This window comes from Clarias gariepinus, chromosome 18 (assembly GCF_024256425.1).
Source record: "Clarias gariepinus isolate MV-2021 ecotype Netherlands chromosome 18, CGAR_prim_01v2, whole genome shotgun sequence".
NCBI lineage: Eukaryota > Metazoa > Chordata > Actinopteri > Siluriformes > Clariidae > Clarias > Clarias gariepinus.
This window is the reverse complement of record NC_071117.1, coordinates 8,562,710-8,579,066: the sequence shown is the minus strand read 5'-3', so window position 1 is coordinate 8,579,066 and position 16,357 is coordinate 8,562,710. Positions and strand designations below refer to the sequence as shown.

Below are 16,357 nucleotides of genomic sequence, written 5' to 3'. Positions count from 1 at the left end.
TTCTCTGTTATAAAAAAAAAATATTGTTTGCAATATTCCACAAAGTTGTTTTAAAAATTAATGAACAGTGCCACACAGTGGTTGCAACACATTTCTGTTTAATATGTTTTTTCTTCTTTTCCTATATACAAAGAGCTTCAGGTGGAAGTGATTGCTCGTAGAGTGGTTGAGGGAAATATGGTGACTCTCAAGTGTAAAACCACCTGCAACCTGACTGACACTCCAAATTTCACCTGGTACAAACATGGACATGAATTATCCCCTCCCTATAACTCTGAGCTGCTTATTCTGCCATCAGTCAGACAGGAGGATGCAGGCAGCTACAGCTGTGGTGTACAGGGACAAAGTTATATTTCTCCTGCTGTCAGTCTTAATGTCTATTGTAAGTACTAGTCCCAACGGACAGACCAAAAGCCTGACCATCCCTTAGGCTTTTTGCCAAATCAAAGGTGATCCAACAAACTAATATTTGTTTTCCTACCTGTAGATCCTCCTAAAAGTGTCTCAGTGTCCATCAGTCCCTCTGGTGAAATAGTGGAGGACAGTACTGTGATTCTGATCTGCAACAGTGATGCTAACCCACCTGTGCGGACTTACACTTGGTATAAGCAAAGATCTTATATAGGAATAGGACATATCTACACCATCAGTACTATCAAATCTGCAGACAGTGGAGATTACACGTGCCAGGCTGAAAATGAATACGGACGTCAATACTCAACTGCTGTGTCTCTAAATGTCCTGTGTGAGTTAATGATGATTCATTATGGTCCAGGATATATGTTCCTTACATTTTGTAATCTGGAAGATATTACATGATAAGTGTTTAATTTGTATTTTTTACTTCTTGTCTGTTTTAGATCCTCCTAAAAAAATCTCTGTGTCTGTCAGTCCCTCTGGTGAGATAGTGGAAGGCAGTACAGTGACTCTGACCTGCAGCAGTGATTCTAACCTACCTGGGCAGATCTACACCTGGTATAAGGGTTCATCCTTTGTAAGCATGGGAAAATCTTATGTCATTAACAGGATCAGTCATGAAGACAGCGGAGAATACAAGTGCAAGTTTGAACATCTATATGGAGAACAATACTCTGATGGAGTGACACTAAATATTGTAGGTAAGTGGTTTGATTTTGGAACAAATAAAAAAACTACAGAGGGCTTAAATTTAGGGTTCTGATTGAATAAACCTACAGTATGTCTCTGTAAATTTAATAACAACTTTATAAATTGATAGAAATTAAAATACCTTTAATTTTTGTGAAGTAAAAAAGCCCCCTTTGTGCTGGCTTTGGCAATCCTGGCCTTTGGAGGGTGCTGCCAAGATAAGTTAATATGCATTCATTCTCATTTCATTCACTTAGTGTCACAAGGCGAACCTACAGAGCTTAATATTTTGCACTGTAATGTTATGGCTGATTGTTGTGTACTATACTGTATATGGTGGGACTCCACACAGCTGCCCTTATGGATCAGCTGCAACTGAGTTCGTGTCATATACAGTATAACCTCGGTCTGGTGACGCCATCTGATGAAGCGCACCTGCAGGTTATAAATAGGAGTGAACCGGAAACATTCCTCAGATCAATTTTGTCTGAAAGGCAAGACTCCCGGGAGCAGAGCTATCGGGAAAAATGCATAAAGGCATAATCTGGGCCACGTATGGGCCAAGGCGTCCAGACCCAGGGGAGCTGGAAGAGTCAGAGAGTAGTAAAGGGGACATTTGCTGTTTCTTGCGCCGCAAAGAGGTGAAATGAAATCTCTCCCAGATTGACTGACTACTTCGGGGTGGGGTTTCCATTCCCCGTGTGTCAGAGCTTGACTGGACAGCAAATCTGCTTCCACATTCATATCCTCCTGACTACCAGCAGTTAAAATTTGTCCTCTCTAGAGGACATTTGTAAACTTGAATATCTCCCATATCCAGCATGCTACCTAATTGACTCCTCTTGTGCTTTAAAGAGGACATTCAGGACTTTTAAATGATACCAGATTTATAGGGGTGGGGCTTTGGGAACTTCCTTCTTCTCCTTTAGGAAAATGGCATCTACCACCACCAGGACATTTTATGGAAAGAAAAAAAAGTTGTGCTTAATCTTTTTTGTTGATAAAATTTTATCTTGAAATGTTGTTGTTTTATTTTACATGAATCTCTAAAAAAACAATTTAATGAATTTTCTAATGTAATGTATAAATGTTTTTCCATCATAAGTGAGCATTTAAAAAATGTCCTCCTTAGTGGACAGTTGTAATTATTACCAAAATTGTGATTATCGTAAGCAGGAAGGGAGTCACTTTCAGAGGCAGAGAGAATTTTGTTGCAAATTGTTGGTGAAAACTCAGATAATAAGTTGTCAAATGAGGAAGATGAAAATGCAGAGTTTGAGGCAGAGTCAGAGGAGTCAGAAAGCACAGATGATGTTCAGACAGGGCAGACAGAGTAAAGAGACAGCGAGAGAACAACCATCCACATCTGGTCATCGTCTCCTCTGGGCCAAGACTACAATGTACACCCTGTCATTGTCTTCTAAATATATATCACTATTAACAGTACCTATAGGTTTTTACTTTTTACTTATAATTATAATTTTCTGCTAAATTATATATTCTGATAAATCTAATAATGTTTCATGCTTTTTTAAGATTCGCCAGTTCGCCAGTATGTTCCCAGGGAAACCATACCCAACTGGACTGAAGGTGTTTGTCTTGGCCACACCAAATGGCCTGGTCTTAGATTTTGTTGTGTACCAAGGCAAGACCACCTTCCCAATCACAGCAGGACAGGGCATCGGAGCACAAGCTGTTCTTTATTTGACTAAATCTATTCCCAGAGAAACCCACTTGTTCTTTGAACAATACTTTATGACCGTCAACCTTTTGAACACCCTGGTGGAGAAGGGGCTATCGCTTCTTGAAATATCATACCCCATAACCAAGAAATACATACTAAAGAGGCACATTTCCTGAAGAAAATATGAGTGGTGCTTGCCGTGGCATCATAGACATAGCTACAGTATGATGTCATATCTATGATGTCATAGCTGATGTTGGTCTCAATGTTAAGTCTATGGGACTTTTTGGGGCGGGGGCAATTAACCACCCACCCCTTAGAAAAGTCATAGCACCCCATTCCTGTATAAGGCGCATGATTTGACACCTCATTCATGGGTCTACGACAAACGGTGTGGAACTAGTTACGTACCAAACTTTTGTACGGAAAAAGAAGAAAAAAAAAAAGAATAAGCCTGAGAGATAACAATAGTAGTGCTTCGCAAGCACCACAAAAAAGTTCAAAATACAAACACCACACTAACAATGATGTGTTAGTTCCAGTCAAGGTTTATACTGATTCTTGATATTTTCTTTGTAATTTCCTTGTTGTGTTCATGGTTCGTTTTCGAATATACTAACTTCCGTTGTCCAGTATAGTGGACACAACATATTGTGAAAATAAAACAAAAAAAAAAACAAAATAAACTTGTCAGTATGCTCATTGCCTTTCAAACAATTAGAAAAAGGACAAATAAAAGTAATTAAAAAAAAAAAATTTCTCTGGTAGTCAGGAGGATAAGCCCTGGAATGTAAATCGCCCTAAGGGACAGGAACTTGTCCTCTGCCCAAAGCAGAACCTGGTGCGCTAGCTTATTTAAGTGGCGCGAGCGCGTTCCCCGCTGGCGATTAATATAGGAGACTACCGTAGTGTCCACCCGCACTAGGACATGGTAGACTCTCAACTGCTGGAGGAAGTGCTTTAGGGCCAGAATTAGAGCCATCATTTCGAGGCAATTGATGTGCCGCGCGAGAAGATGACCTCTCCAGCTCCCTTGGGCTGGACAGCCATCTAAGACCGCACCCCGTCCGGTGAGGGAAGGGTCTGTCGTTAGCATCTTGTGACATCAAGACAGAATTAGAGTGGGTCCCAGAGTTAGAAACTGGGGTCTGAACCACATAGAAAGGGTACAAAGCCCCTGGCGCGTAACTCTTATTGGGAATTGGCCCTCGAGTGAAGGTTCTTAGCCACAACTGAAATGCTCATATGTGCAGAAGGCCCAAAGGTATCACTGTGAATGCAGCTGCCATAAGAGCTAAAGATTTCTGAAAGTGATGAACAGTCACTTTCTGGTCTAGCTTGATTTCCTTGAGGGTGTTGAGAATGGATTCAACACAAGTGGGAGACAGCTGTGCCCGCCTTACGATCAAAACCCATGTGACACCCAAATATGTTGTCCTCTGAACAGGAAAGAGCACGCTTTTTGTGGTGTTGGGTCTCAATCCTAAGATTAGATGTTAGATGTTCGGCATCCTAAAACATGGCAGGAAAAAAAACGTAGAACTAACACTTTATTGGAGACCCATGTTGCCCGAAACTCCAGTGGTGGTGGAGCATGAACACCAACCTCCTGGGGGTGCCAGGGAGAACCCTTCATCCTCAAAAGAAATTCTATGTGCCTCTCCCCTTTGGGGGGCCACCCCCATGGTCCTAGGCACATGAGCCTCAGGACTTCTTTGTGAAGAAGACAGTATGCCGGTACGCCTCGCAAGAGTCAGACCTGGTCGAGACTGGGTGGCGACAGTCCCGACTCTTGAGCACGGCAGGGAAGGAATTTCCCGAAGGCTTGTTCATATAACTTCGCCTCACGAACCTAGTGGCGACCTAGTTAATGGCGTCGCCAAACAGGCTGGAATGCGAGATGGGGGCATCAAGGAGGAATGCACGATCCTTATCCTTGATGCCCATGAGATTCAGCCACAAGTGCCTTTCCACGGAAACCATCGCAGCCATAAAACAGCCGATAGCACGAGCCGTGTGTTTGTTGCACAAGAGACAAGTCTGTGGCCTGGCATAATTCCAGAACGCCCTATCTTTAAGAGCCTTGCCAGTGCTCAAGTCTTTCAGCAGGTCAGCCAGGTAGGCCTGCAAAACAGCCAAGGTGTGCAGTGGAGCACCAACCTGACCTGCTGCCTGAAAAGCTTTCCCTCAAGGGAAGATGAAATTCCACACAGCTTGGAGGAACTGTTAGCTTTTCAGGGAGGATGATGTCCCAGGAGAGAGATAGCCTGGAAGCGTCTCTTCTATCTGCGGCGTCATCATATAACTCTGCGCTTCCACCTCAACTATATTTAAATAAATAAATAAGTCGATGGCACGAAAACACGGAATGAATACAGTTTACTCCATGAAAGGGTTAAGAGAAGATTCGAGCCGCAGCGCATTCCTGGGGCTTACGCGTGAATCTGGCAGGTGTGCGAGAGACGGATTCCCCTCCTTTTTCTCGCGCCCCCGCCGGATCGGGAAATTCCTCTGTCCGCCCTGGCGCTTCTTGTGAATGGGCAAGGATAGACATCCCCTCTCGCTTCCACGGAGATGAAAATAGCCTCCAAGCACTCGACATTAAACGACAGGTTTCTGTCGGGTGGCCGGGGGGCGGAGCCACAACGACGCTCTCTCCCTTTTCTAACCTCCATGATGAGTTACGGAATGCGAGCCGCGCGCGAAGCTACTTAATCGAAACAGTAAGTGTGGAGATCGCCCTCCAATATGGATTTATCACACACGGAGGGACATCTCGTTTATAACTCTGCCATATCAGTGAGTTAAACACTTTCTTATTTTTGCTGGTTTACACACACACACGTAAACACAACTAGGCTGTCATTAAGACAAAAAGATCTGAGGAATGTTTCCAGTTCACTCCTAATTATAACCTGCAGGTGCGCTTCATCAGATGACGTCACATGACCGAGGTTATATATGCCAAAATTTGGCATGTTTGATACACACATGCTTCACAACCGGCAACACAGAAAGATGTTCCCATAGCGTTTTCACGCAGCATCGAGTATAGCTTTTGAAAGGAAACTATTCCTGCTATGTATTATCACCCAAATGAGAATGGGTTCCCTGTTAAGTCTGGTTCCTCTCAATGTTTTTTCTATTTCCACCTCGTTTTTTTCTTGACACTGTTGCCCTTGACTCATCTTCTTGTTTATGCAAATTAGTGGATATATGTAAATGATGCCATCTTTATTTATTTTTTTTCCTCAGAACTTTCCAAGAAACTCTCAGTGTCCATCATTCCCCCTGGTAAGATAGTGGAGGGTACTACAGTGACTCTGACCTGCAGCAGTGATTCTAACCCACCTGGGCAGATCTACACCTGGTATAAGGGTTCATCCTTTGTAAGCATGGGAAAATCTTATGTCATTAACAGGATCAGTCATGAAGACAGCGGAGAATACAAGTGCAAGTTTGAACATCTATATGGAGAACAATACTCTGATGGAGTGACACTAAATATTGTAGGTAAGTGGTTTGATTTTGGAACAAATAAAAAAAACTACAGAGGGCTTAAATTTAAGGTTCTGATTGAATAAACCTACAGTATGTCTCTGTAAATTTAATAACAACTTTATAAATTGATAGAAATTAAAATACCTTCCATTTTTGTGAAGTAAAAAAGCCCCCTTTGTGCTGGCTTTGGCAATCCTGGCCTTTGGAGGGTGCTGCCAAGATAAGTTAATATGCATTCATTCTTATTTCATTCACTTAGTCTCACAAGGGGAACCTACAGAGCTTAATATTTTGCACTGTAATGTTATGGCTGATTGTTGTGTACTATACTGTATATGGTGGGACTTCACACAGCTGCCCTTATGGATCAGCTGCCACTGAGGTTGTGTTTAATGGTATGTTAAGTACATCATGAACTGCCAGTGCCGGTATGACTGCAGATCTATTCCTGCTACCTATCATCACCCAAATGAGGATGGGTTCCCTGTTGAGTCTGGTTCCTCTCAATGTTTTTCTATTTCCGCCTTGTTTTTTTCTTGACACTGTTGCCCTTGGCTTGCTCATCTTCTTGTTTATGCAAATTTGTGGATATATGTAAATAATGCCATCTTTATTTATTTATTATTTCTCCTCAGAACTTTCCAAGAAACTCTCAGTGTCCATCAGTCCCCCTGGTAAGATAGTGGAGGGTAGTACAGTGACTCTGAACTGCAGCAGTGAGGCTAACCCACCTGGGCAGATCTACACCTGGTATAAGGGTTCATCTTTTATAAGCATGGGACAGTCTTATGTCATTAACAGGATCAGTCATCAAGACAGCGGAGAATACAAGTGCAAGTTTGAACATCTATATGGAGAACAATACTCTGATGGAGTGACACTAAATATTGTGGGTAAGTGGTTGAATTTTAAATGTCAGGTTCTGATCGAATAAACCTATGTTTCTGTAAATTTGGTAAAATCTTTATAAATAGATTAAAATTAGAATATTATAATAATAATAATAATAATAATAAAGGCTGGCTTTTGCAATCCTGGCCTTTGGAGGATGCTCCCAAGAGAAGTGAATATGCGTTCAGTCTCATTTCATTCTCTTTTACCCTGGGCTCAGTGTAAGCCTTTCCTGAGGCATTGTAAGTACTACAATGGTATATTCGTGTATTACACATCACTACAGTCCTCACTACGGTCTTCTTTAAGCTGATTTGGATGCAAATTCTGCATGCAACTTTTGATCATCTCCTCCTGGACTGTTTTTACCTCAATGGTCTAAAGGTTAAACAGTTTGCTATCTAAGCAAGAGATTTAGATTCAGTTTCAGATTTGTGTTACATCACAGTATACACAGTTATTAGGTATGCACCATGGGGTGTACCAGACAAATCAGTCTGATCTACAGTATTGAAGAGCACCCCATAGGCCAGAGCACCAAAATGATCTGCTGCACGCATCCTGGCACCAGACACCACAGCATACCACTGGAGGACCTGAGAAGTCATGCCCAGAGGGACCAGATATGGCAAGGTGGCACAAAGGGAACCTAATATAGTGCTTAACATTTTGCATTATACTGTCATGGCTGATTGGTGTGTACTGTATATGGTGTATATAAAAATATCCCAACAACACACAGTTGTGCTCACAGGTTTCTATATAAATTAGTAGTGGATATTTCTAAATAATAATAATAATAATAATAATAATAATATTTCCTTAGCACCTCCTAAGAGAGTCTCAGTCTCCATCAGTCCATCTGGTGAGATAATGGAGGGCAGTACAGTGACTTTGACCTGCAGCAGTGATGCTAACCCACCTGTAGAAATTACCTGGTTTAAAGGAACATCACATATAGCAACAACAGAAACCTACATTATTCCCAAGATCCGCTCTGAGGACAGTGGAGATTACAGGTGCAATTCCAGCAACCAATACGGATGGAAATACTCTAAAAAAGTAATTGTAAAAGTTATGTGTAAGTCTCACATTTAGTTCAGTTCCAGTTTACAGTGAATAAGTATTATAATACAACATAAAAAAACATTGTGATGGGTTTCAGATCCTCCCAAGAGAGTCTCAGTGTCCATCAGTCCATCTGGTAAGATAACAGAGGGCACTACAGTGACTCTGACATGCAGAAGTGATGCTAACCCACCTGTAAAGACCTACACCTGGTATAAGGAAAAATCATCTATAGGAACAGGAAAAACCTACACCATTAGCAAGATCAGGTCAGAGGACAGCGGAGATTACAGGTGCAAGTCCAGCAATAAATATGGAGCAAAATACTCAAATGTTACTCTAAATGTTCTGCGTAAGTAATTTACGAAACTGCAATCCACCTAAATGACCAGTTTCTATTTAAATATTCTTAAACTTTTGGAATATCTTGTTTTTTTTTATTTTACAGATCTAATTAAAACTGTCTCAGTGTCTATCAGTCCCTCCAGTGAGATATTAGAGAGCAGTTCAGTGACTCCGACACTCAGCAATGATGGCGAACCACCTGTGAACACCGACACTTCCATTTCCCTGAGTTTGGGTGCAGTTATTCCTGTCTGTGGAGTCTGTGTAGTCGGAGCTATTATAGCTAGAATTCTTTGTGTGAGGTAAATCACTATGAATGTAAAGTATTTAATTATGAGATGATGCTCCTAAAACCATAGTATAAATTTCAACATTAATATAGAGAATAAAATACACGGGCTTTGGGAGTTGCTTTCAAGACCACATCATTATTGTAACATCATTTGCGTAAATTTTTAAAAGGTTGTGACGTCTTATTTCAAAGCAAATGTTGACTTTTTTAATAGCACGAGAAAAAGGAGGAAGAGAAATGCAGTTAAACGGCAGGTGAGTGTGACAGAACTCTTTCCCACAACGTAATCTTTTCCATAACTACTGTATATCCCTTTATAACCCGGGTGACCAGGGTTAGATGTGGTAGTTAAATTGGGGGTTACATTGTAATATATTTTATATTTACAAATGCATAAATGTAATGTACATATATAAATATGAGACTTGTCTAGGGTGTTGTCTGTGTTCAGAGACCAAAGGCTGCGGTAGCGCTTACCTGAGTGCAACAGAGTGAACAGTCCATTGTTGGGTTTTCTGAGGTCCTTCACAATCTTCCTGGCCTTGGTCCAGCATTGCTTGCCATAAACAGAATGCAGGTCAGGGAGCTCAGTATGGATGATGCGCTCAGTTGATCACACTGCTTTTCCCAAACTAGGTTGTGATGTTTCTCGTCATGATGCTCTCAACAGTACAGGAGTAAAAGCTACTTAGTAAGGGGAGAACAGTGTAAAGTCTTTTAAGCATCTAAGGTGGTAGAGAGGTAGTGCTATTCCACTTCATCATCAGGCGCATGCCACCTCGCCTTCACTTTACCGATTTTATTGTTCAGTCTGTGCAATGAATCAAGAAGAACTTGGCTGGTTGCATAAAGTGGTCTGTCACCACTGGGTTTTGGCATCTCTAGGTAAAAAGGAGAGGTGAAGAGGAGATTACAGTCACAAATGTCCCTCTGGAACTTAACCCTGACATTGAGGTCATCAAGTTCGTTCTCCAGAGACTGGACATGGCTGGCTGGTTGCTAGGCAGAGGCATGTGGTGTTCACAAACCCTCAGCATGTTCCTGACACCGGCTGGTTTCCCACCACTTTGGGTTGCATCTTTTGTTCTTTTTCAAGATCTCACTCAGCCAATATACATGTAGATCTTGTCCTAAATGTGTTGAATGGTGAGTGCATAGTAAAACCAATAGAAATAAAAGTCTCTTTATCACATCTGCTGGAAGTCATAGTGAAGAAATTGAGAGATTAATGTTAGGAGAAGTGAGGAAAACAGTGCCATGGCTTTTTTATTTTTTCACTGTGTGTGTGCGTATTTTGTACATCATTTGTCTGTGCTTTTAAGCCAGATGAACATCTACAATGCCTGATATTACTTTACACAAAAATATATTATACAATATATAAAATGTATGTATAAAATGCCTGTTATCTAAAAGTTGCTGCTTTGCATTCCAGCTGATGCTTGTGTTTACCGTCAGGCACATTCTCACACAGTTAGCAACAGTTCATTTATGTAACTCCCCTTCTAAATGCATAACCAGACGTGTAATGTTCAGCAAAGATTCAATAAGCAATAAAAGAAGCATTTGTTGATTGGCCGAGCTCTCTTAGAGGGGAGGGATGAGAGGTACTCGTGCTCCCACATTAATACGGCTCTACTAACCATTCAGGGGCGTCTGTGAGCTCACGTAAGTGGAGGGGGCGGATGGCGCTGTCCTCCGAGTGTGTTACTCCGCCCCCAACGATTCGTGAGCGAGCAGTTTGAAAAGATGGTCGGTGACATTGCGTGGGTTGGAGGAATCACATGATAGTCTGCAGCCTTCCCGACTCAATGGTGGTAGAAGCTTAATGTGGGAGCCCCCTAGTGACTGGGAGGAATTGGACACTACTAAATTAGAGAGAAAAATCGGGGGAAAAAAAAAAAGATGCATTCATTACAGACTCAAAAACATCTAATTTACATTCGTATCAAAATATTGATTAGCCTACATGTATTAAACACACGACTTATAAACCCAGTTATATGACCTTACAAACAAATTGTTTCCATATTTCTTACTATAATAAATTAACATATGCAGCTAATCCAGGGGAGCAAGCCACAATAACCAATAATAAGCAATAAAAGAGTCACGGCCACCTAAACAACTCAACTTGGCATGGTTTTTGACAAATTACAGCTTGACAATTATATGAAGATAACATGTTCAGATTTATTAATATTTCAACTTAAAGTAAAAGTGCAATACCGTGTTTCACCACACATTCACCACGTACCATTTAGGGGGCGCTGTTTCACGCATTGTAAAATACTCAATGATATACTATACAGAGAAGAGGTGGCAGTCAGCAACAGCACAGAGCAGTTTATTACGGAAATAAAACGGTTAAAGTGTTTTTTTTAGTTATTAAATGATGTACTGTCTGAAAAAACAGGACTAGCTTGACTTTCCTTTGTTTCTGGAAGAAAATGCCACTGGTGGAAAAAACAAAAACAAAGAGTGGTTGGAGCAGTCTTGACAGCAGCCAACATCAACACTGTCATTTTGTTTCATATGATAACTTCACTGTCCTTGATATATGATAACTTCACTGTCATTGATATATGATAACTTTACTGTCCTTGATATATGATAACTTCACTGACCTTTATTCATTTGCAACATAAAAAATGGGCCAGCATTTGAAAATGGGAAAAAAATACAAACAAAAAGTCTTGAAAAACTATTTTAATAAGTAAAAAAAAAAGCATGCATGCAAAAAATATATAAAATAATAATATATTATGATAATAATATAATAGAATTATTAAAATATTTTGTATTATTTATGGAAGGAGTCTCTAGTGTCAGCGTGTAACAGTAAGTTTTCCAGCTCCAGAACAGGGAAGTTTATGCTTTGTGATTTCCCAGTACCAAGACAAGCATCATTTTATTTTCAGTGTTAGTAATTTAACATTAGCAGCAGATTATCATGTGTTAAGCAATGATATTTGGTAATTTATCATTTTGCTATGAGTAACACCTGGAATTGCTGATGTTCTCTTAGCAGGATGCTGGCCTGCATGCTGAAGAAAGCTCATACACTGTCCTCCAACCCATGACCAGGTCATCTAATGATGTGTACTCCACACTTGCAGTAAGTTAAGTTTCAATGTTGCACGTCATCCTAAAAAAGGAAACAGAATACGTTACAGAGAAAGCATTAACATCATTAACAACATTTACAGGTTCATCCCCGGCCTCCTGATAACACGTATGCAGCTCTGAATCCTCGGTCTATCACTTCTGATTATGACACACTAAAAGTGAGTGCTTCTTTTTGTGCATCATCAGTTTGCTCATAGCTATTACTAGTCTAACGACAAAAGGTTAAATCATTTGGAAGTCAAATAAATTTTTAATATGATTTAAAACAATAAGGCATCATGCATTCATTATGTCCATCCCCTTCCGTGCCGTAGTATTAATTTTATTTAAAAAAAAACATTTTTTTTATTCCATCCATCTATGAACCTCTGTAGTCTAACTAGGGATGATGTGAGATATTGCTCATGATATCTCTGCTTGGCTCCTACAGCGATGCTGGTGAGCGGTCTACTAGCCAATACTACACTGTGCTCTCCAGTTAGAATGAACCAAATACCCTGAATACAGAGGGGCATTTGTGTGCACCAGTCAGACTTGAAATGAGAACATAAGATCACAGAAAAGCACCTTTGGCTTTAAAGTTGTATGAGTAAGATTCATTAAATCACCTACTGTGAAAATAGAAGTTTCTACAGCCATCCAATCCAAAAAAATTGAGTGGGTACTTGCTTATTTTACTTGAATGGGCACGATGTCTGTGCAAGAGCACTAGAGAATTGATAGTCTGAGATAAACTGCTTGTAAAATGTCTCTAGAATAACTCCAATAAAGCTCTAATGTACAGCTTTATTTAGTTTAAAAAGTAGTTAAAAAGTTGCATTTTAATGCAAAGCGTTTTCCTACGTCTTATTTAATTTGAAGATTTGAAGCATATTCAAATTTATGAAATATATATATATATATTTTTTTGTAAATTTGCCAAAAGAAAATAAATAAATAAAATAAAAAATTCAATGCACTTATACATTTGGTATGTGTACAAATGGGAAATAAAATCCCAATAAAAAAGCTTCAATTTAAATAAGAACTTTGAGAATTGTGTTTTAAACATAAAAAAATATGAAAAAGTTGTTTCCAAAAAGGCATAATTTATAGGGCTCCTACCAATCCATACTGATACACTACAAATATTAAATCTGCTTTAAAACATTCTCAAATCTGTGTTTTATGTTCATAAAAGTTGGCCTGTTTAATACCAGAATCGTAACACGAATCTGTAATTGCGGATTTGTTAGTTTTAGATGAAGAGATTAAGAGTTCCTAATAGGAGTTACTATATGCAAATGAGTTCCGATACTAAGCTTGTCCATGCTCTGAGGCTTTTTCTTTAACAATAGGAGTCTGAATGGCTACATTTAGATTCGAAGCCACATTGCTTAATTTAGATTAGTTCGTCAGATCAGATTTGCATATCAGGGTGGATCACATTCAGAATGACAAGTGACTTTTATCCACCGTTTCATTAGAAATGGCACGCACGGGCACATCGTCTTTGCTTGCACCATCTGGGTTAAAATGCGTTAGATTTGTGTGCACACTCATCCAATTCAAAAACTTATTGTGATTTTAGTTAAAACTTTAGGTTTTGCTCTGGAGGATGGCAAGCAGTTCTGTCATCCAGAAGGGGCAAGAAACCCAGACTGTGTTAGTAGCTATTGCTAGCACTGCTACTGTATGAAATCCCCATGCTGTGGTTTGGAATTGAGACATTTTAGGCTGGAAATGTAAACTTAGCCAAGGTCACATCCATAATGCTGTAGCAGCCCATTATAGTTCTTATAAGATTACATTTCATATACTGTAGGTATGGACCTCCGAAAGAGCCATATGCAAGTGTTTTTGCCTTTTCTTAAACCTATAAATGATATACTTACATTTACCTCTACCCTAGACTTTTCATGTGTGTGGTTATGCGTGTTTTTTTTAACAGGTTTTGAAAAAGCATCACTGACATAATCTGCACCATAGAGAGAGAGAGAGAGAGGAAAACTTCCACATTTGCAATGGTTCAAGAATGAAATTTTAAAATGATTTAATGTGCCTGGCTGCATGTGGTTCATTTGTGTAATAAGTGAATGTTGTCAAGTCTTTTGCATAACACAGTATCATATACTTAGTTTTTCTATATGTGCCATATTTTTAAATTGCCTTAAGGAACTGTGGGATTTTATTTCCTTCCAAGTCGCACAACTTAATAGCGCTTTTTCTTCCATCTGGAGATTGAGTTTGAATCCCGATGTCTGAAAGACCACAAAAGTAATTAGAGATTGAATCTCTCTCTCTTTCTCTCTTCCGCTCTCATGCATGCAGAGAGAAAGAAAGAGAGAGATTCATACAAAGGGCAAATGAAAGAGAGAGAAAGACAGAAAACACCTTCGTCTTTATTAAATAAAGTGTTACCGACTTAACATCCTGAACTCTTTTGTTCTATTTATTTTTTAATTACATAAATCATCTTTATTGCAGCCATACTGTATTTAGTTGTTTTGCATTTATTCCGCCTTCTTTTGTTTATGTTAAACGGATTTGTTTTAGTTTCCGTCCATCATGACACTTTGTCTAACTGTCCTAATGTATTCACCTGTTCGGTGTCATGCTGATTAGTTTGCTTATTTCTGCCCTGACTTTGTTGTCGCATTATATTTGTGTTTGATTCTGAATCTACTTTCTGTCTTCCTGGTTTTGACCTGGTGTGCTACCTGTCTGTGTCCAGAAGTCAGCAGTGGTTTTTACTTATGATAATTAAATTTGCACAAAAAAAGAAGATGCTGAATTTAAACACTTGTGCCTTGCCTTGACTTATTACTGTCTTCTATATTTAATAAAAACTTTAATTATATTTTATTTAATATTAAGCAGCAAAGAAAACAAACCCCAACGCTGCCTACTGTAGAGTACTTTATCTCTTTCTTACACATCTACTGTACATATTCCACAGAGAACCAGAGCAACACAGGGATCTAATGCTGCATTTGTTCTTTAGTTTGTCCATGTGCAAATCAGCTTTCTCAGTCATGACATCTTGAGTTTGTGTAACGCTGAACTGCAGGCTGTCACATGCCATACAGGCTTGGTGAACATTTGTTAACAGACACTTGAACCAGAAGGCACTCCTCCATGCAAAGCACTTTTTTGTACATTTATGTCTGTGCATGTGAAGTGCCTTTGGGAATTTAGGTCACTCGCTTTTGGTAGAATTGCAAATCATCTCTGTTATGACTAATGTGAGCTACAAAGCTTTTAACTAGTTTCTAACGTAAGGTTGAATCCCAAATCCCTTTCTAACCCCTGATCAAGGGCACTACTTGGTGTGTGGAACAAGGGAATTTACACCCTGCATAACCAACTAGCTTTCTATTTAACAATATTTGGGATTTAACTAACACAGAAGTTAGAAATAAATTAAAATATAAAGTAAATTTCTGTTTAAATCGCAGTTAAAGTTTCTCAGGATTGTTCACAACCTCCATGGTTTATTTTCCTCACCTTGTAGCTACTGTACATAATACTGGTAAGAATTTAAAACCACTTTCATCTCTGTTAATTACGCGAACTGTCAGTAACTGGTTCTACCAGTTGTGAAAGGATATGTATTGGTAGAGCAAATATCATAATCTCTTGATAGTAAATAGTGTTCTGAATATCAGTTCGACTGTGTTATCAGCCGATATTCAACCGGAAGTGTGATATTGTGTAAATATTCATTACTTTTCCGGTGTAGGTGAACTAACTACCTAATGGAAGCTCTTTGCTTTTCCTCGTGCACTGTAAAAAAAAAAAAAAAAAAGCATAAAAAAACGATTAAATGACTGGCAGCAAACAAAAACCGTAAAATTAAGGTAAAATACTCTAGTTCATATTATGCTCAAAAACATAAAATTTACAGAAATTGTTATTTTATCATTTGCAGAGAAACACTGTTATTTTACAGATTGTTCCTAAATTTATACAATTAAACACCTTCATTAAACAAACAGCACTAGAAGTTTATCAGTGAAACTGTTATTTTACAGATTTTTGCTACATTTATACAATTAAAGACTTTCAATAAAGCAACACCACTATATGTTTAGCAGTGAACCCCCATTATTTTACAGATTTTTCCCAAAAATGTATACGATTTAACACATTCATTAAAACAGCACTAGATGTGTAGCAGCAAAATGTTTTTATTTTACAGTTTTTTCCAAAATTATTACAATCAAACACCTTCAATAAAGCAAAAGCATTAGACATATATATATGTATATGTCTAAAGGTGGGGGGGGGGGGGCAGGGAGATAAAGAGAGAGAGAGAGAGAGAGAGAGACACATGAACAGAGAATGAGAAGGTGAGCGTG

At 39.1% G+C, this 16,357-nt stretch overlaps 1 protein-coding gene across 1 annotated transcript in view; it reads left to right on the top strand.

Moving 5' to 3' along the window:
- The window catches only part of LOC128507023 (sialoadhesin-like), a 28,897-nt gene extending 14,205 nt beyond the window's left edge, over nucleotides 1-14,692 (top strand). Inside the window, exons 11-21 of the mRNA XM_053477643.1 lie at nucleotides 488-745; nucleotides 861-1,118; nucleotides 6,047-6,304; nucleotides 6,928-7,185; nucleotides 8,010-8,264; nucleotides 8,349-8,603; nucleotides 8,700-8,898; nucleotides 9,103-9,142; nucleotides 11,917-12,006; nucleotides 12,098-12,175; nucleotides 13,948-14,692. Coding sequence (XP_053333618.1) covers nucleotides 488-745; nucleotides 861-1,118; nucleotides 6,047-6,304; nucleotides 6,928-7,185; nucleotides 8,010-8,264; nucleotides 8,349-8,603; nucleotides 8,700-8,898; nucleotides 9,103-9,142; nucleotides 11,917-12,006; nucleotides 12,098-12,175; nucleotides 13,948-13,968 — 1,970 coding nt within the window. The 3' untranslated portion in view covers nucleotides 13,969-14,692. The remainder of the gene's footprint in view (nucleotides 1-487; nucleotides 746-860; nucleotides 1,119-6,046; nucleotides 6,305-6,927; nucleotides 7,186-8,009; nucleotides 8,265-8,348; nucleotides 8,604-8,699; nucleotides 8,899-9,102; nucleotides 9,143-11,916; nucleotides 12,007-12,097; nucleotides 12,176-13,947) is intronic.
- The last annotated feature ends 1,665 nt before the right edge of the window (nucleotides 14,693-16,357 follow it).